This window comes from Podarcis raffonei, chromosome 5 (genome assembly GCF_027172205.1).
Source record: "Podarcis raffonei isolate rPodRaf1 chromosome 5, rPodRaf1.pri, whole genome shotgun sequence".
NCBI classification, from domain to species: Eukaryota; Metazoa; Chordata; class Lepidosauria; order Squamata; family Lacertidae; genus Podarcis; species Podarcis raffonei.
In genome coordinates, this window is record NC_070606.1 from 98,581,756 (window position 1) to 98,607,390 (window position 25,635).

Consider the following 25,635-nt stretch of genomic DNA (forward strand, 5'->3'; position numbering starts at 1 on the left):
GCTTGGCACATTGGGCCGCAACTACCCTAAATCCGCCAGAAGGGGCTCTGCGAGGCTGGAGATGGCTCTGGGCTGCTGCACCGCCTGTTCGATAGCTGCGAAGGTTGTACGTGCAGTCTGTGCTGCTGGTGTGCGAGACACAACCGGCTCAGGACAGGATCACAGCTCCTTTTATAGCAACAGCTGCTCCAGATGCCGATGCAAAGCAGGGAAATGTCACACTGCAAGCCGGAAAAGGGACCTTTCGTTTACATGTTGTGTTGACCCAACCAAACACCGCCTTGGCATGAGGTTGCAAAAGAGCAATCAGTTTGCCGTTGACAAGGCTGAGGTAGGGAAGGCAGAGGGGCACGTCCTGTTCTTTGCACAACCAGCCGTTGTGCAAGACTGGGCCTGTCCTCTTCTGCCTGATCATGGCGCTGCCTTGAGAAGGTGGGTCTGCCGAACACTTTGCTTGCCAGGAGCATCATCTTAGCCTGCTGAGACACTCTCAGCCCACATACAGGCCCTAAAACATTTGGCTAGTAAACAGGGGCCCTTGGTCCCAGGGGCACACGAGTAACTCACTCACACGCCTTCCTCTGAAGGATGGAAAATTTGGAAAGCATCTTGGCTCTCAGTCCTGGGAGACCTGTCCCTGCCTTGCTCACCTCTTTATGCCTGTCTTGGGAGGACAGGGCCCTGACTGACTGCAGTTACAAAAACTGAGCCTGAACAGACACTTGGGCCTTGCAAAATGCAGGACTTGGAGGTTTGCAGGAGTGTAACAAAAAAACCTTTTGCCAAGCTGCTTCTTTAACTGCTCCACACCTAATGTCATACATCAGGCTTGGTTATCTTAGCCTTGAACCAATGGGTACTTTCAAATGAAATAACATGTTTGTATCGCAACTCCCCCACTTTCAACCTGAGGTGTCTGTCCTGCTAATATATAATACAGTAAGGTGGATACACAATACAAAAACATCTAAGCTGCTATGAGGTGGGGAATCTATGCAAGGATGAGCCCGACGATTGGCCTTTACATAATGGAGATGGTATGTGGTCTGCACTTTTTATTTCTGGGCAGGCCACAGAGCAGACTGGTAATTAGCATCTTCCTAGGAACTTGCATGTCCACTAACGAAGCTTAATAAACCACTTCACAGTCAAGTCTTCCTTGTTCTTTATTGACAGTCAAGTCTTGCAGTTCTCGTCAGCCATAACACCAAGATTACAACCCCCAACTCTAAATAATCTCATAGCACAACAGCACAAAACACAAATTTCAGAGATACACATAGCTTATATATTTGAGATTCAGTCCAATTTTACCCCCAGTAACTATGTCTACGCGTTATTACCCACCCAAGATGCATGCAGCGCTATGGGAAGACTGCTACTACTTTGATGACCCGGCATTCACAGGCCTCATGAAACGGAGGAAAGAAAACCACGCATGGGAAATTACCAAGCTAGATTTTTTTCACTCTCACACACAAAAGGTTTGAAATGTAATTGACTTTATCTACACCAGCTTTAACCAACCTGCTTGTGCGCTCCAGCTGTTTTTAAACTACAATTCCCATGAGTCCCTGGGGCTGCAGGCACTTCCAAGTTGGGTAAAGCTGGGGTAAGCAGAATTACGACGTGGAAGAGATTTTACAAGAACACATGACTTTCCATCCTTGTGCCCAGCTCATCAAGCTTTCTCCAGCACAAAGCATGAAATCCCAGTGTGCGGAAGCTGCTCATTTAAGCAAAGAGCCTTAAAAGCAGCACTTATGAATAGTATGGAGAGCATCTTTATCAGCCTGAGTCTTTGGAGAGCCAGAATACACAACTTGTTTCTGCTGAGGAATATCTAAAGGGATGTTCCCACAGATGTATGAACCAGATTTTTGTACCAGAAGCCAAGTAAAAAAAGTGAAGTGCAACAATCACAGTAGATTCAGTTATTTCAGTGCAAGCAACTGATCAGAATCATCCACTCAAGTTCTTGAAGCATTCCCAAAAGACACCCACATTTTAACACAAATTTCTTTATAGCCATAAGCAACTCTTATATACATTCATCCAGCCATTTCTTGAAGTCTTAGAAGTAGAATTGAACAAAAAAGAAGAGAAAGAAGGGTCAGGCTTCACCAAGAGTCAGCAAAAGCCCACTGCTCAGTCGTCTCCAAGGTTCTCAGCAATATAAAATTAGTTGTGGCAGCCAATTACTACCCTGGCCTTGCCCACAGCGTAGCAAGAGCCACTAAAGTAGTTACTGCATCCAGCACAAAGTGAGACCAGACAAAGACAGACAGTTGCAGATGTTTGAATATACATGTTAGATACTAACGATCATGCTCTGCAGGTGTTATTGCATGGTGAGCATTTACAAAAAAATTATGGGAAACACTGTTCCCGATAATTAAGACACCCTTAGTGCAACATATGGAGGTCACTGCCTCCGATACAACACTGTGGTAGGCAAAAACTACCTTGTTCTTTAACATTATGGGAGACACTGCTCCCGATAATGTGACCCAAGTTCTCATGATACATCGCAGTGCTGGAAGTTCTGCACAAGAGCTGCTGTTGGAGTCAAGCACAGCTCAAGACAAGCCTGCAATGGTTTGCATCAGCCTAAACGCAACCAGCAGTCAGAGGACTGGTAGAAAGCCCAATTGATGGGGCTCCAGATCTACTGAAGGAAATCCCCATCACATACTGGTTGAACCCAGTCAAAGGAAGCTTTTCATTGAAAGGGCCCGGCAGAAAGTGCATCTCACAGCTTTCGCTCTATCTTCTGAGAGTGAAAAGCAAGAGCAACACTTCCCGGGACTTCCCCTCACCTGCTTGGACTGCATGCTCCAAGAGATGAGACGATGTCCCTACCCTCCGGAATCCCAAATAATCTTCTGAAGGGATGGTGCTGTTGCAGGCCACTGAAGGCTTGGTGGCAAAAATTCCAGTTATCATGGTTGGATTGTACTAGCAGATGCTGCTTTATCAAAAACGACAGTATAACTGTCATAATTATGGAAGTCACTGCTTCCGATAATTATATTCTGTAGAAAAAACAAATACCATTTATAGTGAACACTGCCACTGATAAATAAATAAATAAATACCTCGGTACCAAAGTCTGCAGAGTCAGTCTCTCAAACAAGTGCTGCAAGTTAAGACTAGGCCAAGAGACTTCTCGTTTACTGAAAAGGCCTCACAGCAAGGGCTTGAGTACAACCAGTCTCCTCGTAGGAGGAACGGTTATCGTTTTAGTTTTTAAATAGTACCACAGGACCACTCAAGGTACTATAGCCTTCATTTCTTTGGCGTGGCCTTCCTTAGTACGGAAAGGAGCAAGCCACAGGAGAATTTCACCTGGGACTCTCTCAATTCCTATTGGGAAGGCGAAAGGTTTCATTTTCATTCCCTGCTAGACAGATCTTATGTCAAGGTATGTTGGCTGTATCCCAGAGGCCAAGGGGTCTGTGGAAGAGCTTCTGTACCCAGGGGAGATACTTCCTAATAGGATTAAAGACGTGGGAGCTTTTAGGCTCACAAGACACACAGCAACTTTGTGTTAGAAGAGTCTGGGAGGTCAGGTTGAATTCATAAGAATCCAAGAGCCCTTACAATTCTTATGAGTTCAATGCTGTGGTTGCTTTGTGTGCCTCTCTTGGAAGAAATGCTTTACTCAGCCCAAGATCAGCCCTCTCAAATTTTGGGTTAGAGAGGCCAGCACATTTTAAAAGGTGAATCTACATACATTTATGTTCTCTGGGTCAGGACATTTTAACTTGCTTGGAACTGCTCAAGTTTCAGCCTGGACAACTAAAAATCCTCTGAAGGCCTAAGGGGACTTTGTTATGTGCTACTGGTTGAAAAGGAAGGGGTTCCCTGTTGCTGTACTTCAGAATTAATGGTAGCTTTCAACTTTCTCAGAACTCATTGTCTGTGTTCCAGATGTCACCAGAAAGGGCATTAGCAGCACTCTGGATTGTCCAGGTTGCCAGAGCAAGCTGGTTCCTGAACAAATCTTCATTGAAGGCGCTCCTGTTTGTCTTCAAGAGACCCAAGTGGTCCAGCAACGCCTGGAGAGTATGGGAGCCAGAACCAAAGAAGATGTGCCGGAGAGGAGTGTCTTTTGGAGAGAGGTACGGGGAGAGGAAGTTGTACTCCACCTTAAAAGGAGAGAGAGAGAGAGAGAGAGAGAGAGAGAGAGAGAGAGAGAGAGAGAAAGAAACACAAGTGAAAAAGAGCTCTGGGATTAGGCAACCCTGACAAGTGGAAACACCCTCTGAATTGCTGGTGACTTGTGGAAACCAGCAGAGTATGCGGAGCCCCAGCAGAGTCTTCAGACATTTCCTTCTCCCAGCAGAGCAGCTTTTTCAAGTCCCCGGGTAAGGGAAAAACTCCTCTCCCACAGTTCAAAGTGTTTGTATCTAGACGCGGGCGGCACTGTGGTCTAAACCACAGAGCCTAGGGCTTGCTGATCAGAAGGTCGGCGGTTCGAATCCCGGTGACGGGGTGAGCTCCCGTTGCTCGGTCCCTGCTCCTGTCCACCTAGCAGTTCGAAAGCATATCAAAGTGCAAGTAGATAAATAGGTACCACTCGGGCGGCTTAGTCATGCTGGCCACATCACCTGGAAGCTATACGCCAGCTCCCTCGGCCAATAAAGCAAGATAAGCGCCGCAACCCCAGAGTTGTCCGCGACTGGACCTAATGGTCAGGGGTCCCTTTACCTTTTTACTATTGTACTCTAGACAGTTATTCTGGTGTTTGAAGTAAAGATGCATATGTACAGATCCACTAACACAGAGGTTCCCAACATTTGGCCTACCGCCTCCTTTTCAGAAAAGAAATTACTCAGTGCCCCCGCTGGAAATCTACCTTCTTAGGCAAACCAACAGAAAGATGCAGTGACAATTTGCGTTCTTTTATATATCTATATTTCTACCTACATTCTACAACATAAAGAAAGATTATCAATATTAATGGATTCTAGACTACTAGCTGATTAGACCAGAGGGACCATGTACAGAGTTGACTACTCCTAGCTTATGGTTATCACGGATTTGGGCTCTTAGCCTTGTCACTGTAATTTGCACAGGGATTGATCAGATTCCAACCGGTCATCAGGTTCTTCTGCTATTCACTCCATCAGGGTTTACAAAATCTCTCAGAAAAGGCTCCCTTAAGATTCTCATCCCTTTGGGGAGGAAGGGAAACAACTCACTTTCATGATCCTGTCATTCAAAGCACGACAAGCAGCCTTGTTGGTGAGGTCGGTGTTTCTGATATCTTGTGTCAGGGTGCTTGTAGCTCGGTTGAAGTCTCCACGGGCAACCATCAGCCACTGTTGGCCCAAGCCCATATTCTGCAAGCGAAGACAGTAGGCAAGAGTTTTATGCAATATTTGAAATGGGTGGTAAAAGAACAATTTTCTCCCTTATGCTCCTTTAGGAATCTTCCCCTCCTGTGCTGAACACTACAAGGGCCTTAATCCAGGCTGGAGTCTTGAATAGCAGCTCTCCTGTTAGGGCCCAAATAAGTACACAATACAGTGGTGCCTCCCAAGACGAAATTAATCCGTTCCGCAAGTCTCTTCGTCTTGCGGTTTTTTCGTCTTGCGAAGCACGGCTATTAGCGGCTTAGCGGCTATTAGCAGCTTTAAGAAAACAAGGAAACAAAGGAAACAAACTTGCAAGAACTCGCAAGACCATAGGGAAAATCGTCTAGCGAAGCGACGCAAAAACCGAAAAACCCTTTCGTCTTGCGCGTTTTTCGTTTTGCGAGGCATTCGTCTTGCGGGGCACCACTGTACAACCTATTGTTGGTGGTCCCCACTGATCCGCTACAGATGAACATCTATCCCTATAGACATTTGTCTCCATTAACCCTACCCAGTGCCAGAAGCATTTACATTGCAAGAAACCACTGTGAACACCACAAGCGCTGCCGCAAGACCAGGCACACCACTGCAAACCTGAAACAAAACCCCACTTCCCCAGCACCTCTTGGTATTTTGCACTACCTGCATCTCTTTCCGGTACGGAATTATCTTCCCTATAAAGTCACGCAGCTTGTTATTGTAGCTCTCGTAGTCCAGGTACAGTTCGTGGTCATGCGTCATCCTCAGAGCTATACGGCCAGCGATTTCAGCTGCTTTGCGGATTGTACCTTCCACTTCATAGGGGGCGCTGAAACGTCTCATCAGGATGTCCATATTGTCTAATTGGGTGTCAAGGAAGGGATACCCTTTCCCATTCTGCAAGAAGTAAACAGAGTAAGATTCTTTGCCTGGTGCTCCACACTTCCCAAATGGTTTCTCTCATGCATTTGAAATACTTCACATTGTCCTAGCAAGTCTTCCACATCCAGAAGACAGAAAATTGCAGGTTCTTGTAAATTACAGTGGACCTCGGGTTAAGAACTTAATTCGTTCTGGAGGTCCGTTCTTAACCTGAAACGGTTCTTAACCTGAAGCACCACTTTAGCTAATGGGGCCTCCTGCTGCCGCCGCACTGCCAGAGCACGATTTCTGTTCTCATCCTGAAGCCAAGTTCTTAACCCAAGGTACTATTTCTGGGTTAGCGGGGTCTGTAACCTGAAGCGTCTGTAACCTGAAGCGTATGTAACCCGAAGTACCACTGCAAAAGTAAAAGAAAAGCTGCAGGGGCAGGGTATTTTTATTAGGTCCAATGGCGCGTCACAAAGTACCAAACAATTACCGTATTTTTCGCACGATTGGACGCACCGGACCATAGGGCGCACCTAGTTTTTTTGGGGGGGAAATAAAGGAAAAAAAATTTCCCTTTATTTCCCCCCCAAAAGCAGGTCAGGGAAACCGAACCAGGTCGAGGAACAGCGAGATAGTGGCGCTGCGCCTCCCTGCTGTCCCCCGAGCTTGTGGGGCTGGCTGATGTCTGCCTGGCGCGAGGGGCGCTCTGCTTCAGGGCGCCCCTCGCGCCGGGCGGCAGGCTGCTATCCGCAGCGTGGGGAGCCCTGCGGGGAACTCCTGCAAGGCTCCCCACGCTGCGGATGTGTTCCCGAAGCGCCGGGCGCTCTGCTTTCAGGGCGCCCGACGCTCCGGGAAGCAGGCTGCTATCCGCAGCCTAGACATCCCTGCGGGATCTCCCGCAGGGTTGCCTAGGCTGCGGATGTGTTCCCGAAGCGCCGGGCGCTCTGCTTTCAGGGCGCCCGACGCTCCGGGAAGCAGGCTGCTATCCGCAGCGTGGGGAGTCCTGCGGGGAACTCCTGCAAGGGTCCCCACGCTGCGGATGTGTTCCCGAAGCGCCGGGCGCTCTGCTTTCAGGGTGCCCGACGCTCCGGGAAGCAGGCTGCTATCCGCAGCCTAGACACGGCTAGCAGAGCGCTAATCCCGAAGCTTGGGGCTGCGGAGCTCAGCGCGCCCCAAGCTTCTGGGTGCCGGCAAGGTCTAGACGGCTAGCGGAGACCTTGCCGGCACCCAGAAGCTTGGGGCGCGCTGAGCTCCGCACGCCCCAAGCTTCGGGATTAATGCAGCGCTCCGCTAGCCGTGGGAGAGCTGGGTCTCCCACGGCTAGCGGATAGCTTCCTGAAGCCTGGCGAGCGAGAGGGGTCGGTGCGCACCGACCCCTCTCACTTTCCAGGCTTCAGCGAAAGCCTGCATTCGCTCCATAGGACGCACACACATTTTCCCTTGCTTTTTAGGAGGGAAAAAGTGCGTCCTATGGTGCGAAAAATACGGTACTTTTCTTCCTAATTCCTCAGGGTGGCTCTCAACTAACGAGGTCTAGGATGCAAGCCAGTGAAGGGTCAAATTCAGGAGATGGCTACAACTTGCCTCCATGATTTGGCTTACATTTTAAAATCTGAGTGGGCCTTCTGCATAACTGACTGCTCCAGTCAAATTCTCCCAAGAGTAGGGTATTGTGCCCTGCTGTGGCCAATAGATAATTTTCAAGAGGGAGCACATAGATGAGCTTGGGCCAGGAAAGCAGAACAGCATTAACCAACTTACATTACAGAACCGGAATGAAATAGATGGTATCCCCGAGTAGGACAGAAAAGGAAAGGCTGCGTCATCAATACGAAACGGGACCCTGCAAAAGGAGAAGTTTTCAGCTGCTGTGCTCAGCACTGAAGAGTCATATACTTCAACAGAGGTTAGAAAAGCCAAACAGAATCCCAAGGTCACTGCAAGGTACACATGGCACACAGTTCAGCTTTTGCTGAGAGCACATTTCTAGCTTTTGGTAAGAGCCTATTTCTCGCTTTTTGGGTTGCAGAAGTTTGTACAGTTGTACCTTGGTTTTTGAACAGAATGCGTCCTGGAAGTCTGTTTGACTTCCAAAATGTTCGGAAACCCAAGGCACAGCTTCCGATTGCGCAGGCGCACCGGAAACAATTGTGGAAGCCCAATCGGACATTTGGCTTCCAAAAAAAGTTCAAAAACCCGAACATTCACTTCCAGGTTTCACTTGTACCAGGTTTGGTACAAGTACCAAAGCATTCGACAACCAAGTTATTGTCATATGCCTGCCCTGTTACCCAAGAAAAAGCACTGGCAAGGTAAGACCAATGTTCTGATGATTTAAATTGACATCTTTTTTTATGCCAGATCTCAAGGCAGCCTTGGAGATGGGCAGAAGAAGCAAAACTGATGCCCATCTGCTGCGGATGGAACAAAGCAGGTACTACAGGTCGTTATACTAAGGTTACCAGATATTTTTCAATGAATCCGGGGACACTTTTCAACTTCAATGGATTTTGTATGGGGACTGATTTGTAAATCTGGGGAATGTTCCTGGGAAACGGGGGTGTCTGGTAACCTTACGTTATACTACCAGGACCAAAAGGATTTCCCACCGCAGCTACCCATCTGTAACAATACTTACTCTTTTCTGGCCAAAGTGGAACGAAGATCAGTTGACGACACAGTAATCTAAAAGTGAATAAAAGATGCACATTTCAATAAAACCTTCTCCAGATAAAGTACAGTCTTCCACCCCTTCGTCTAAAGCAGTGTTTTTCAACCACTGTTGCCTGGTGTGCCGTGGGAAAAATTGAAAAATTCGAAAGATTTAAAAATAAAGTATTTTATAATTTTTCATATTTCTGTTTACTTACTATTTCATAATAAAGTAATTATAAAATACTTTCTTTGTGCTTATTTGATTCCTATTCAAGAGAATTACTTTATATATAGTCAATATAGGCAAAGAGTTAAATTTTTTAACATTTTCTAATGGTGGTGTGCCTCGTGATTTTTTTCATGAAACAAGTGTGCCTTTGCCCAAAAAAGGTTGAAAAACACTGGTCTAAAGACTCTAGTGTTCTGCAAAATTCTGAAGGATGCTTTGTCATCAACAGGTATTCCCAGCCACTTTTGCAATCAAAGAGCTTGAGTTAGCAAGACTCATACATATGGCTGTGGAGTGCTTCTCGAGCTTTTGATGAAGACCCTCTGTGTGGAGGAACAGAACATGGCCCCAGTACCAAGTTTATGGTTCAGTTTCTCCAGGTCACTGCCTGGAACTTTCAAGAGACGATACTCACCCCTGTGACTGCATCTTCCAACAACCTTTTCAACATGGGGCTGGCAGAGAACCTGAAGTCCTTCGAGCCTGTGGGGTACAATTTAAAAGTATTAGTTCAAGGCCTACTGAGATGGACTGATGATCTGCAGTGCAGCTATGGACTGTGGCTATACATATTCACTTCCATTTTAATTTCAACGAAGCACATCATCATTATCAGCCTTTGGGATGGAGAGGTGGTGCTTACCTGCAAGCACTAGTTTCATACCTCAGGTGCAAGGAAGCTGAGTTTTTTCCTTTTTGCAAAAAACTAAGAAACAAGGACACTAAATGCTTCTTAACTAATACCTTAAGGAAGTAAGGAGGGTGCAACTCTGATGTGACTGTAAGGGACAAGATTCATGTCCCACAGTATTTTTGCATGATGCTCCCATAATAATGAGGTTGTAGCAGGAGCATTTGTAGGTTTTCATCTTACAACTTGCAATGCCTTTTGCACCTACATTTTCTCTACATGGGGTGCTGGATTAGATGGGACACTGGCCTGATCCAGCAGACTCTTCTTAGGCTCTTATGGAAGTTAGTTCTATGGAACAGTTAAAGGCCACAGCCCCTACCCCAAGTGGCTGAATTTCAGTAAATCAAAGTGGCAAAGATCTCCAAGGGAAGTTTAGCCTCAAAGTGCATTTTTAGTCCAATGAGAAAAAGAAACCAAGAGTTTAGTGCCCTCAGTCTTTTGCGCCAGTCTAGTCTAGAAAATGACCAGGATTGTTTATTTTTTATGTGTAACGCAAACACACTCACCCTTCTTAAGATTGTTTTGGACTAATCTGTTGTACACATTTATCCAGTTTATATTATCCAACTTAATCATCAAATCACATTTACAGTATTAAATTTACAGGGAACGCCCTCTATCACATGCAATCTTTAATGACAGTTACCCGAAACTGCTGCATCCAAGTTGATATACGCAACCGCCTTCATGTGGAGAGATGAGGAATAGCCCTGAAGAGAGTAAAGGAACAGCAGCAATTAGCTATTTGCGTGATTTGGCTGTTCTGAACTGACCAATACATTGGAGCCGAACTTACCTCCAGCCATTCTGTGGCACCGACAGCTCCAAAGGCTCCAGCACTCCAACTGGCAAACACAATACTCCGGCGGGGCTTGTACCCATCTGCAAAGAGGAGAGGGGACAACTACTGTATCCAACTGTATATTCATGCCGAAGAATCCCTTCTGTAGACGCTCAGTGCCAATCTCCTTACCAAGTTTCACGATGTCAGAGAGTGCTTTGGCAAGCTGCCGAAGCAGGCTGGTTCCTATGCCAGCCTTTACGAATCCAGGCCCCCAGGAATCACGCTGGGCTCCAATGACTACATACCGATCTGCAAGACAGGGATCAACCGTTAGAGCCTCTATCAGAATCGCAGGATGGAGAACTAAGGCTATGCTTAACACACACTGTGTTATGGTGCACACCAGCTCCTTGAAACTAAGTCAGCTGAAGACTTGGGGACTAGCCTATGCCATTATCCTAGTATATTATGCAGCTCAACCTTCTTCTGCTCAACAGCACCAAACTGCAATGTGTGGATGCGTTTCAGTATCTCTTAGCCACCTATTTCACTACCAAACAGGCATAATGCATTCAATGGAGCATCTTGCAGTGTTTCCATTACAGGTCTCATCATCCTGTGAGTCTGGAATGTGCTCTGTTATTGAACACAGGCTGGGCAAGCAGTCTGGCGTGTTGCCCACACAGCATCTCTGTAGATCATTTGCAGAGTAGGGAGTAGGCCAAATGCCCATCAAGATCCCTCCCAACGCCACGAGGGAGCTCTGAATCACAAAATGTTAAGAAATGAACTAAGGGACACAATCCTTCCCTTTTACATCTGCAACAGATTGGCAAAGCTTTTACCTTGCTCCTCAAAGCCTTTGATCACACCAAAGATGTTTAGGATTTTCTTTTCCACAAGCTTATTGTTCACCCGCAGCGTCACACTTCTTCCAGAAGAATCTGACCGAAGCTTGTAAACGGGGAGATCTCCTTTCCATGGATTTGGACAGTCTAGCACATTCATAGCGCTGAAAAGAGGGAAAACTAGTTATTTGAAGCACACAGCGCCTCCTACCAAGGTCCTCCTGAAATGACAGTCCTAATAGCCAAATTCTGGGCTCTTGGTGATTTAAATCACAAAAGGAATTCAGCAAGCAGCTTTACTGGGCCTAACACACTGTTTATTTCTAGTGGTAGAGGCAACCAGAGATAGCCCCTAGAAAGCACAAAATTTCCTCACATCACAGGCAGCAGCTTTGGACTATAGGGAGGCACCTACTTCCAACCAGCTACAGAGCATTACAGCTTCTGCCTAGCAGAGTGCAAAGAGTAACTTGTCAGGAAGGAGCCTGTCCCTCTCCTCCAAATGCTGCTATGTTGTAGGAATTCCTAGCTGGGAATATGTGGCATTGCTATCATTCAGGTGCCAGGCAAACACATTTTTGCCAGGCATTATAGCAGCTTTAATCCAGTAAACGTCCATCTGTTTTTGAAAGTGAGGGGTTTTTTTGGGGGGGGGCTGCTCTGATTTGGGTTTTTTAAAAACGGCATATCACCCTTAAATCTGGTAACAGTAGCTCTTGAGAAAGGGTACTGACTCTATCATTAGCTTGAAGGGAGAGTTTGTTTACCTGAATATTTTTATTGCAGCAGAGCTTGAAATGGTTTGTACTGGAATGCGTGGGAGGCCTGAGGATTCAACTGGGGGAAACTGAGTATGGTTGAAAGATGGAAATCCAGGAGTAAAAGGGTCTCCTGTCCCAAGGTGAGCCTGCCAAGGCAAAATCCAAGAATTATATGAAAAATGGAGACCAAAAAGCAGTTCAAACAGGTCTATTTCAGGGCATTCACAAGTTAAAAGGGTGGGATTATGCCTCTGTTTGCTCAAGAGGAAGCTATTTGTCTTTGTCTTTCATTTGCTGTGCTAGGCAGGCTCCAGAATCCATCTAGGAAGCCTGCAGAAGAGGCACCCACATTCCCCCAAGGAGGTATAGGAAACCACTCACGTGTCCAAATTGGGAATAGGTCTCTCCAAGGTTCTCATAGTCAGCTGGATCTGGATATATCAAGACTCCTACAGCACCCATCTTCTTGGCATTTGCCACCTAGGAGGGGGCGTTTAGCATATTTATTAGCAGGTTTGTGCCAAAGAAAACAGTAAAATATTAAATGGAACTGGTCAATTAGTAGAGCCATTCCACTGTGACCAATGCCCAGTATCTATAAAAGCTCTACAGCCCGCCATGTAGTCATTTCCCCATGCTTTTGTCCATTCACAACCACAGTGGCACATATGCTTTTATTGAGTAGTGGCCAGGCTGTTTTTTTGCAGAGCACAAGAAGGACCTGGGAAGCACCAGGTAGATCATAAGAGTTCAATTTGGCTCAGGGGATGGTGTCTGTTGCATGTCCATTCTGGAGACAGTGCCAGCTCCTGAGCATTCGTGACACGTGCAAAAGAGATGGGAGTTGAACAGGGAACTGGAAGAGCCACCACAGGCTCCCTACAAATTCCTTTATCATGCAGCATCTTTACTGGTCCTGTCTTAAGAGAAGAAAACTTACTTTTTCAGAAAAAGCAATTTCTCCAGCTCTCACAAGGATCACTGTTCCAGTTAAGTTGACATTTTTCTGCAGCAGTTGATAGAAGTCTTCATTGCGCCCATAGTTGGCATAAACAGGTTTTCCCTATAAAAGAGCAATTAAGCGGCAAACTAATCTTGCTGCACCTCCTTTCAACCAGACCACAAGATTTCACATTAGAGACACCTTCCTGAGCTACAATGAAGAATGGTTCCTGTTTCATCCCCAGAGATCTTAAAGCATCTCAGGCAGCATGACTGAGAAAATGTAGCCAACCAATTGTCTAAGCAGAACATAAGGTCCAACCCCTGGCCCAACAGAAAGAGTAACAGTGTGCTTGGAATATTTCCTAAGGCCTGGAGACCTTGCTTGATTGTATCCACTTCTTGACGTGAGTTAGGACTAGCGTTCTACACGCTACACATGCCCATTGACTTATATAGGCGACATTAAAGATGAAGTTTTGTTTTCAGGTAACACACCGAGTTAAGTCTAGACCAGTGTTTCCCAAACCGTTTTTTTGGCCATGCCCCACCTAAACATCTCTAAAATCCTGATGCCCCCCACCCAACATATAATTCTTATTATTCAAAAAGTGAACGGTTCACGTGGAGGAAGCCTAAAAGGCCATTAACTGTAAATAACTCATTCTCGAATTGCCCTTCTTAACAATCAAACTGCCCCCCCCCTGTAGGGCATGTGCCCCACATTGGAAGCCATGGGTCTGGACCAGGCATCCCCAACCTGCGGCCCTCCAGATGTTTTGGCCTACAACTCCCATGATCCCTAGGTAACAGGACCAGTGGTCAGGGATGATGGGAATTGTAGTCCAAAACATCTGGCGGGCCGAAGGTTGGGGGTGCCTGGTCTAGACCATTGCAAACCAGCTTACTGGCCAAAGCAAGTTTTACTTAATGTACAAACTAGCATGCCACTATGCTGAAAGCAGAACTTCAGGTACCTAACAAGCCAAGCCAACTTACAGAAACCTCTGTACTTTCACTGTATGCTACATAAGCTTGAGGAGTCTCCAACATTTCATTTGGCTGTTCCAGGGAAACTTCATTCGGAGATCTAAGAAAGAAGAATAACAGCAGTCAATCAGAGCGTTAACACAGAATTTTAAAATGTTTTTGGTCCCAGTTACACAACTAAGGGCTGCACATATCCTGGACCATCTAACTATCACTCTTTGGGGAGCTTTGAAATGCAAGCCTGTGCTAGTTTTTACTGGTTACAGCTAACCTTGTGACCACTACCCTAGGACCAGGAGGACAACAGCAGAAATCACAGCCTTAAGATCAATTTGAACCTGGACCTTACTAGACAGGAAGCCTGTTCTTTTCTAATATGTGAATATTCACTTCCTGTATTTTGGCTTTCCACATTGGGTTAATTCTCAGAAGATCTGCCAACCAAGTTACACTGCAGACACCTTGTTCACAGCTTCAAATAGAATCAGCTCTAATGCCTGAGACCAACCAGAGGAGCTCTGATATGAAGAACTGAAGAAGCACATACCCTGGGGTCGGCAGCCTGACGTAGTGCTCATCATCCCAGACTTTATCCAACTTGAATTTCTCAAACTCTTGATGAATGATATTGGCTAGGTTCTCATCTCCTGGACTGCCAGCATCTTTCTCACCGAACCTGAACACACGAGGTATTCCAGTTAAGTTATGTTTCCAGAAGCCAAGCATAGAAGCCAGCCATTATTTTGAGTCTACTGAAATGCTCTTTTAGAAAGGATTTTTGAGAAGGTTTCTAAAAAAGCTTACCCAGTTTTATCTCTGAAACTTGCAGAGCGCAGCCTGGACGACAACTTGCTTTTAAGGTCACTCCAGTATAACACAGGTTCCGGTTCCGGTGTGTCATCTTCAGGCTCGGTTGAGCATCGATAGCCATGGCATGCTTCAACAACATCTTCACTTTTCATTGCCTGTATCCTTCCACGGAAACTCAGATAGCCAATCAGGAATCCTGTTTGTGTAGATTTATTCAATGAACTTAGTTTATATACCACCTTTCTTAAAAACAAACAAACCTCAAGGTGGTTTACAAATAAAAAACCAATACAGTGGTACCTCGGGTAAATTCGTTCCGGAGGTCCGTTCTTAGCCTGAAACTGTTCTTAACCTGAGGTACCACTTTAGCTAATGGGGCCTCCTGCTGCCGCCGCACCACAATTTCTGTTCTCATCCTGAAGCAAAGTTCATAACCCGAGGTACTATTTCTGGGTTAGAAGAGTATGTAACCTGAAGCGTCTGTAACCCAAGGTACCACTGTACAAAATAAAATGCAATATGCTATACACAAATACAGTGGTAACTTGGTTTTCAAACGCCTTGGTACTCAAACAACTTGGAACCCAAACACTGCAGTGTTCCAGTTTGCGAACTTTTCAGAAACCAAACGTGCTCCACTGAGTGTTACACTTTCATTTTGAGTGTTATGCTGACAATTTGAGTGCCACACTTCCATTTGAGTGTTACGCTGAGGTCTGTCTGTTTTTGCTATTTATTTTGCCTTTTTGTGTCTCTTTTTTGTGTGTGATTGTGTGGGACCCAGTTCAGCTACTGATTGACTGATTGTGTGACTGCAGTACATTGTTTGCTTTTATTTTATGGATCACTGGTCTCGTTAAATAGAAAAATTCATGTTAAATTGCTGTTTTAGGGGTTGTTTTTAAAGGTCTGGAATGGGTTAATCCATTTTGCATCACTTTCTGTGGGAAACCGCACCTTGCTTTTCGAATGGACTTCTGGAACAGATTAAGTTTGAAAACCAAGGTACCACTGTATAGTATTCCAGACTTTGTAAAACTGAAATAGTTGATGAATAGATGCTGGCTTTACATATGCAAACCCAAGAAATTCAAAATTCAGAGGAACTTCTAGCATGTTCACAGGAGCACCACCAATGAACAAAATTCCCCTCTTACTTTTTTTACAATTCCAGCAGAGATCAGGGTGGGTTTTTTAAAGTCTATGACTATTCCTGTGGTTTGATACCATTGCTGCATCATTTTTTCTTTATTTTCCTGTAATGCAGATACTACCGTATATGTCCATAAGTAAATCCTCCCTAGAAGATATAATACCCATGTGGCACCATTTTAACTTTTAATACACAAAGTTTATTTCTAGGAAACACTGCTGAATTGTGCCTACCGGAGGGAATGCATTATTCAGTGTGCCTTGGAAGATACAAAAAGAACAACACAAATTGCTCTGTACTTCTCACCTATTCAACTTACCTATAAGGAAAAGGAGAGCTGCCCCAGTAAGTACACAGCAGAGGTGTCGATTGTTGTTCCTTGGTTTTATTGGTCGGGTGTGAAGATGGTCAATTCCTCCATTTTCAATACCTTCCTCATCTTCAGCAGACAGTTTCATTTCCACATGACTGTTGTCGCCATCTGGCTGTCGAGACAGACTGAAGCGGGTGTATGAGAGGGGCTCTCCTCCAAACTAGATAGAAAAAAGAATTCATCAGAGATGAATGAAGAGTGCTAATGTTAAAGACACCAAAAAGTCAAGCTTATTTGTTGGTACTGATAACACCAAGAGAGGCCTTTAATTCCACTCACCCCATTAGAACTTCAGAGTGTAAAACAGCTTTATGGCACTTTAAAATCTAACACATTTATTATGGCCTAAGAATTTGCAGGCTGTGGTTGACTTCATCTGATGAAAAGGAATGTAGTTCACAAAAAATTATGCCATAACAAGTTTGCTGAACTTTCAAGATTGCTTTTGCTGCAGTCTGCTAATATACCGTAATAGCCTTGCTGCAAATTATTTGTAATAATTGAATATCTGAGATTGGAATAAAATCTGGTACATATGAATAGGAAAAGTAACTCTGGCTGTTCTTTCCCTACTGTATATCTTGACTGAATCAAAGAAAGGAGGCAGAAATATATAAAACGACATGACATCCAAAGCATGACATCTCACATACTAGGCTTAAAAATAAAAATTGGGGGGGGGGGGTAGGACAGCATGCAGTATTTTCGGTTCTCAAGTTAGATGCTGCAGAACATAAACCTATCTGGGCTTATGAGATTAACGAACATGACATAATCAGTCCAAGGCATTTACATAGACATGACCCTGCTCATTCATAACTGTGGTCATAATTAACCCATGCGTCTCTAGGCCTAAGGACCAATCTACATGGGAAGGCTTAGATTTAAGCTCAGCAGTTGAGGAGCTACTTCAGGCACATACAAGCACAAATACTTGTTTCCATTGAACAACTGGCTATCTACAGTTCTTTGTGACAAAGTGGGGTAGATAGCCAGTGCCCCCCCCCGTCCCCATTATCTCCAGCCTGCATGGCCAATCATCAAGAATGGTGGGAACTACAGCTTAGCACCACCTGGGAGGCCAGAACAGCATCCCCATAATTAAGAGTGCCATTCAGGTCCAATTCTGCATGCTGGAACAGCTTTTGCAGACCAAGCTACATGTAAAGACAGGGACTAAGTGGTGCATCAAGGTTTTGGCCAGGGAATTTTTATTATTTGAGTAAACCTGATAATGCAGTTTGATTATCCTTACCATGTTAAATATTGCTTTCCTAGCATGATCCATAGCTGGTCACTCCTTCAGGTACTTAACTGAAACACAGATGTTTGAAGACATTTTAGCAAAGCAAGGTCTTCATTAGGACAGTAAAAGCCACATCTATAAAGAACAAGAGTTCCTCCCATCAAAACTAAAAACTGCAGTCACCACTAGAGGCCTCTACAACCACATGGACAGGTTATCTGCAACACTTTAATATACAAGTGCACTGTACTTCATTCTATCTTTAGTGAGCCACATAGTATTAGGAAATGGCATTTATAAACACCAGCTAGTAGGTAGCTTTCCAACATGGCTACCTGGCTCACTTACCACCTGTTACCGAATGTCAGTGATGCTCTTCCTGCAGAAAGAGGACACGCTGGCAGCTGCCACAAGCAGTGGCCCTAGCTAGCACCCATTACCAGAGATGCCACAGGACACCAGGCAACTATTGAAGCCATGCAACAGTGCCATCTGAACTTAAAAGCCGCACCTTTTGTAAACAAGATGCAACTCAGGAATTACTAGTCTAATTCAAGTACTTGTAAGGACATTAAAAGGACCCCTGACAATTAAGTCCAGTCGCGGACGACTCTGGGGTTGTGGTGCTCATCTCGCTCTATAGGCCGAGGGAGCCGGCGTTTGTCCACAGTTTTCCGGGTCATGTGGCCAGCATGACTAAGCCACTTCTGGCAAAACCAGAGCAGCGCACAGAAACACCATTTACCTTCCTGCCAGATTGGTGCCTATTTCTCTACTTGCACTTTTTGGCGTGCTTTCGAATTGCTAGGTTGGCAGAAGCTGGGACCGAGCAATGGGAGCTCACCCCGTTGCGGGGATTCAAACCGCTGACCACCTGATGGGCAAGTCCAAGAGGCTGTGGTTTAGACCACAGAGCCACCCGCGTCCCTTTTAATGAATGGACAATTAAGTAATTTCAATCACTTTTAAATTTAAAAATGGACATGCAGTATGATGCTAAACAATGGAACCAGGGATGGGATTAAGGGGAAGTCAACTCTTTTATGTTTGAATATGTATTGTTGTTTTTGGGAAAATAGTAATATATACATATATATTTATAACAAGTATAATTCACATGGCAGGCTGGAAATTTTGTCCAGAGTAGCTCAGTTCTGCAGCCATGCCCGCTACTTTCAAGGACTTTCTTTGTGACAGGCTTCACCTGTCACATACAGAGTACAGTAGATGACCTTTAACACATCTACATTTAGAAACTGTTGTTTAGAGTTCCTATGTAAGCTTGGCCTGAAGTCTATGTGCATATTTCACAGGGTTATTTTAGGGGGGGAAAGGGGAGCTTAAGGATGAAAAATCTTCACAGAAGCCCTAACTAGTAATCTTTTGCTGGTGTTCTGCAATACACAGCTACTTTATCCTGCATGCCACTTCTATGCTTTTGCATGCTAATTTTCTTGGTTGGCAATAACTGCAGCTGTAGTCATGGTTGAGTTGAAAGGTTTTTCCTTTTTAGTGTGTCATGTCTTGAGTTTTTACTATTTTTTGTTGGGAGCGGCCCAGAGTGGCTAGGGCAACACAGTCAGATGGGCGGCATACAAATAAATTATTGTTGATCTGGCTTGTTGATTGCTACATATGAAGTGTGAATTGGTTAGTAAACAATCTCAAGAACCTATCCAGCTGGACTTTCTCTTTCTTACCACCAACTATCCTGTAGGAAAGCCTTTTTAAAAACCACTAAATGTATTTGAATGACTCTTGTAATCTGCTTTGAAAGGATTGTATAATGAGTGGAACGGTATAAATAATTGTAATACAGTGGTGTCTCGGGTTAAGAACTTAATTCGTTCTGGAGGTCTGTAGCACCTTAAAGACCAACTAAGTTAGTTCTTAGTCAACTAAGAACTAACTTAGTTGGTCTTTAAGGTGCTACTGGAAGGAAAAAAAATTTTTGTTTTGACTATGGCAGACCAACACGGCTACCTTTCTGTAACTGTTCTTAACCTGAGGTACCACTTTAGCTAATGGGGCCTCCCGCTGCCACCGTGTGATTTCTGTTCTTATCCTGAAGCAAAGTTCTTAACCCGAGGTACTATTTCTGGGTTAGAAGAGTCTGTAACCTGAAGCGTCTAACCCGAGGTACCACTGTAATACACAATGTAGTTGTGACATGGGATGTTTCAATGCTGTATTTTGATGCCTATTATGAAATACTTCCTGGATGGTCCACTGCAGAAAGGCAGCATGCACATAAAACTAAACTGAAGCTCTGTTACCTGTAAAAAGACTCAAACCTACACCCAGATTTATCCTTATCAGGCCAAGCTCTTCATTCAGTTGGATCAAGTGGCTCAGATTAGTTTATTACCTCCAATCCTCCCAACAAGATTTGATCTTCAATCACTCCCTGAACACAGACTTTCCAAGCTTCCTCAGATCTTGACATTTTATATTTAGGTAGATGCTAAAGTTCTAAATGCCAGCACCAGTTCTGAATAGTGTTTTCAAACCGTTTCTTTTCTTGGCAAAATATATAAGGTAAAAGATTTTGGCAGCAGCTATTTTACTTGTTTGAACTAATAGCAATATGAGTTCACATGCACCTTCAGAACTGGTGCAAGGTGCATGTCTTTATGCTGTATCCAACACATCAAGCAAGAAGCAGCCCCCAGAAGTCCCAGTACATGGCAGAATGGCCAGTCTCTCAGTTGTGAAAATGTGCCAGGCATATATATGTACTGTGTTTGGAGTTACATGAAGCTCAGGAGTCAAGCTTAGCCACAGTCTATCTCTGGCTATTACACATCAGCAAATGATCCCATAGCCTGGCCAGAGAAGATAACCACTTCAAGGAAAACTGGGTAAGCTGCTATGCACTTAGATAGCAAGCAAATGAACTCCACCTTTCTGTAGAAAGCAATGAGTCTTCCACAGAAGGAGGCAACTGATATGTCCCTTTCAAACTTCAACTTCAGGAATACTAGGGTACACAGAATCACCTTTTACACCGGTGGCCCCGTTAGGTAGGTGTTAAATGCTTGCAGCTACTGAAGCGGATCAACAAGCACACAGCTCCATTAAACACCAAACCAGAAACAGCTTACAGAAGTGGCAAACCTCAGGCTAAACTTTTACGTTATTACACATCCACATTCCAAGCATCTACCTAAAGTAGTGATGAAGAACCTGTAGTCCTCTGGATATTGTTGGACAGCGACTCCCATTATCCCTGACAACTGCCCAGGCTGGCTGGGGCTGTTGAGTCCAACATGTGGAGGACCACATAATTAATATTTTAATTGCACTTGTGCTCTACTGTCTTAATATTCTGCTACAGGAAGTTGAGCTAGTAAGAATCTGGAACTACTCTCAACGTAAAGTAATAAAGTTCTACAGTATTTCATTCACAAACTGGTTCAGCACACTGCCTTATTTAGCTTGTTTGAGTAGGTTCTGGGATTGCCAGAAACACTGCAATTGCAATATGCTGGAATTACCAGTTTGTTCTACCAGTTTATGAAGGAGTCAAACAAGCCAGTTTGGCCTGATTTAATCTTACCATACCTTGCACTACTATAGCAGTCAAGGAGTCTTCAGCACAATGAATAAAGCAAGAGTTCTAGAACTCTTAGAACATATTTTCATTCACGGCAAGGCAGAAAAGTAATAGATATACTTTACCTATAACTTCACAAACTAATGTTTACAGTAGCACTAGGTGTGTCACCAGCTCACTGCCAAGGCTTTCCATTGGTGGCTAAGTATCTGCAGGGCACCATGAATGGCAGAGCCCAAGGTGTGCCAGAAAGCAAAACCAATGATTAGGTGGCACAAACTGCTTGTTGAAATTATCCTAAAACAAGTCAACTCACCATGAACCTTCATGTACATGGGAAGCATTGATCTGTTTAGCGTAACTGTACTGTCAACCAGACTATACACCCCATTTTTATTTATAAAATACGTATTTATTATTTCAATTTCTAGCCTGCTTTCTACAGTGCATAAAATATCCCAAGCACAAAAAAATGCAAATCAATATATCATAACTATAACTATCTAAATGCTAATTGATTTCAAAACATGGTATAGAATCCAAATAATTCATTTTGGTAACAGGGACATAACATTTCATTATAAAATATTTAAAGCATATCAATTGATATCAGTTAGCTAAAGCAAATAATAAACCAGAGACAGATATGCAAAACATTTCCAATGCAGTTATTTTACAATAATATAATTAGAAGGCAGCACGTGGCAGTACTATGCCATATGCTGTAAAAATTAGTAAAGTGCACAATTTTTTTTCATATAGGCTAAAATGTGCAGACAGTTCCTAGCTGCTTGATCATTTACTATAAAGTGCTCAAAATCACCTCTCAGTAATCCTCTCAGAAAGACACTCTGTCGGCAATAGATGGCTTCAATCACCTTCAGTTTAGCCTCTCACCCCAGACTCCCATTAAAGCCATGAGGTAAGAGTTTTGTGGTTAAGAGTGCATATATGAAACCAACCCACCTCTCACAGTGAGGCCCCGCCCAACACCCCTCCCTTCCTGGGCTGTCCCCCCCAACCAGGATTTATAGCTAGTAAAACAAATAAGAGCTCCCTCTGCCACACTAAGGCTCAACCCCTTATAGGCTGCCCCCTCAGTGCCTCCTTTTACCCCTGATCCTACCAGCACTAAAACAATTTGCCACCACTGCTCAATGGCTGCTGCTGCTGCTGCTGCTAAGCACTCTGCTGATCAAAGGTTAGTGTCACCTCCCTTCACCTTCACATTTATACACAGTAAAAAAACACCTGGAAAACATGAAAACCTCCATCACACTGCCATTACTATTTAAGTAATTGTTTAACAGAAGAATCCTAATCTTGCCTTCTTAAAAGAGGTCCTGTTAAATTAAATAATGTTCTAGCATGCAGTAGCAGCCACTTGCCACAAAGCCATCAGAACGATCAAACATCTCTGCCCTACATGTGTGGTGGGATTCTGTGGGAACTCACGGTAGAATTCATTTAAAGGCACTCAACTATTGCAACTACTTCCCTTCCATCTCCTCTATTCTTAACCGGTCTGACTGCACAATTAACCTGTGATGCAAGGGTCCGCCACATTTGCACAGCAACACAAACCATGTCCTAAGGATGTACTTTAGGGTGGTGACACAAGCTTCTACAGAAGCTCTTCTAGGCAAGATTTGTTTCTGAAGCTCCTTTTAACTTGGACTGCATGGACACTATACATTTAAAGTGTTCTCAAAATAAAGCTTGCTGGTAGAGCTTTTGCTCTGTATGCAGAAAGTTCCAGGTTCAATCAGATTTGGGGGGAATCTCCTGTCCGAAATCCTGGAGAGTCATGGCTGGTCAATACAAAAAATTTTTTTCTTCCAGTAGCACCTTAAAGACCAACTAAGTTAGTTCTTGGTATGAGCTTTCGTGTGCATGCACACTTCTTCAGATTCACACAGATGTATCTGAAGAAGTGTGCATGCACACGAAAGCTCATACCAAGAACTAACTTAGTTGGTCTTTAAGGTGCTACTGGAAGAAAAAAAAAATTTGTTTTGACTATGGCAGACCAACACGGCTACCTATCTGTAAATGGCTGGTCAATGTAAACTAAATGAACCAAGGGTTTCCCTCTGTGTTTGGCACTATGCCTAACAAGGCAGCCTTCCTCAACAACTCTGCACTGGGCAGGAAGAGGGAAATTAATGAAAAAGCAGCAAGTCATACTGCACCAGCAGACAAGCACATGAGTGGGCAGAACAAAGAATTTAAACGAAGATGAGTAAAGGGCCCTGGGCCCAGAAATATCAAGAAAAATCAGCCTCCTGTAATAACCCATCGTTATTCTTTATATAAGCAAGCTGGGGCAGAAACCGCGAGGGAGAAGGAGTAACAGCCAATGGGCAGGCTTGTTGCCTCACCCCTTCCTTTCCCAGCATGCAGGGCCCCCAGAGTTATCCCTTCAAGGTCAGGAAACATGGAGCCATGCGCTCCAAGCACATGTAGAGCTCCCCTCCCCAGTCAAAACCCATGGAGGTGCACCTAAGGGCTCCTATCCCTAACAACAGGATCCTGCAACTATACAAAAAGCAGCGCATACATGCCCCACGTTCTCCCCGGATACTTCCGACTGGTAAACGGTAAAACACTCCCCCCCCCACCTTCTGTAGCGCCTTTCCTATTCCCCAGTAATAGGTCCTCCTCCTGTCGAGAAGCACGATTTCAGCTCTGCTCTACAAAGCACAAAGGCCACAAATTGCATTCCCCGCCTCAAACAACCCATTAGCCTGGAGGTCTTCCCCGCCCGCCCTTACTTCACCCCACCCCACATGATGCGGAGAAGGGACGCCTCAAGCCCTGGTCGGCCTAAAGAAAAGGTCAAAGCCGAGCAATGTCACGTAGGCAAGCTTACAAGGAGATCGGCCGCGGCGCAAGAAATGCGCAGAGGCTTTTAACAAAGGGGAAAAAGGGGGAAAGGGACTTGCAAGGGCGAAGGGCCCTTTTTAAGCGAAGGGCCCTTTTAGGGCCGCAATGCAAACGGGATAGCGCCCACCTCCAAGTTCCCAGAGCCAGCCTCTCCCATTGCATAATGCAAAGCCTCGCGCAGAACCCTTTTTCCCCCCCGCCCGCCAGCGAGCTCTGTAGGCAAATGAATGGGAGGAGAGGGAAGAACGAGCATGCCTGGAGCGCAAGGCTGTGCAAAGCCGCCGCCGCCACCTCCCTGCCTTTGCAAAGTGTGCAGCTACCATGCGGCATTTGCATGGACCTGGAGCACAGCCAGACGGAGCACGCGCCCGCGCCCTCTGGGGCTGCCGCCCGCGAGCCCCCCGCCCGCCCCTCCTCCCGAGAAAAGCCCTTCTCCCGGCGGCCTCCCCCGCGGCCACGCACCCGCTGCCCCCGGCGCATCACCTTTCCCAGGCAGGCCCTCTCGCGCGGCGCCTGCCGCAAGCACAACCAGCTCGGTCTGAAAGGAAAGGGCGGCCAGCAACGTCGCGCGCAGGCGCGTAAAAGGGCAGCCCGGAGCCCCGCCCACCGGCGGCGTGAGCGCGCGACCCGCTTTTCAAGGAGCGGCTGGGCGGAGCTCGCCCCGAACACACCGCTGCACGTGGGAATGCTGAGACGCGGGTCCCACGCGCACGGGAAGCGGGGGAACATCTCCCCCCAACACATGGAAAATAATAAAACTGAACGGCCAAAAAGCACCGTTTCGGGTTTCGCCCTCTCCTTTGGGCAAAGAGCGAGGCTGTCGGCCGCCTTCACCTCAGGCAGCTGAAACGGGCTGGCAGCCGAAGGCGGCAGCGAAACCGCCTTTTAAGCAAATAGTACGATGAAGATGGTTTTCTGAGGCTGGGGCTTCCGCCTCAGGCGCGCCTTTAGCTAAGACGCGGGTCGCTCGTCATGTCTGTAATTGGCCTGAGGCGGGAGATAACAAGCACTCGGAGCACCTGCTCCTTGGGTCTTGGAGGGGCTTCTCTGACAGCGCACAGAAATCACGTCCCCCTCCCCCGCCATGTAATGAATCTGTTTATGCAATCCCTGCCCGCTCTACGGGTCTATGACAGATTCTTGTCATGGCGGGTTGGGCTAGATGACCCCTTCTGGTCCCTTCCAACTCGACAATTCTATGACAGCCTTGAAAGTTCTCGGTTTACCCTCTATGACAAGCGCAGAGCAACAACAGGCCACCCTCCTCCCCACCTCAGGAAACCCTCGCTTGTGGCGGCAGCTTCCGAGGCAGGAGGGCGGCGTTAATACCACCCACCCCCAAAAAAAACGTAGCTGAGGAAAAAAATGGGTTCCGGTCGCTGTTCCCTCAGAGCTTTAATTTAATTTAAATTTAATTTAAAAAGGCACGAAAGGAAGCGCGAGAACAGGGTGGGGGTTGGGGGAGAATCAGCATCGATTACTCCTACAAGTACAAA

General features: G+C 45.5%; 1 protein-coding gene across 1 annotated transcript; it reads right to left on the minus strand.

Moving 5' to 3' along the window:
• Positions 1-1,148: 1,148 nt before the first annotated feature.
• Positions 1,149-24,746, minus strand: TFRC (transferrin receptor). The gene is made up of 19 exons (XM_053387352.1): positions 24,623-24,746; positions 17,707-17,765; positions 16,398-16,611; positions 14,920-15,121; positions 14,663-14,791; positions 14,125-14,215; positions 13,124-13,246; positions 12,565-12,663; positions 12,190-12,329; positions 11,420-11,586; positions 10,764-10,883; positions 10,587-10,672; positions 10,437-10,500; positions 9,512-9,579; positions 8,851-8,897; positions 7,974-8,055; positions 6,006-6,239; positions 5,208-5,348; positions 1,149-4,151 (listed from the first exon to the last, which is right to left on the minus strand). Exons 2-19 carry the CDS (start codon positions 17,737-17,739, stop codon positions 3,909-3,911), a joined length of 2,283 nt encoding a protein of 760 aa, XP_053243327.1. The 5' UTR covers positions 17,740-17,765; positions 24,623-24,746; the 3' UTR covers positions 1,149-3,908.
• Positions 24,747-25,635: the final 889 nt, after the last annotated feature.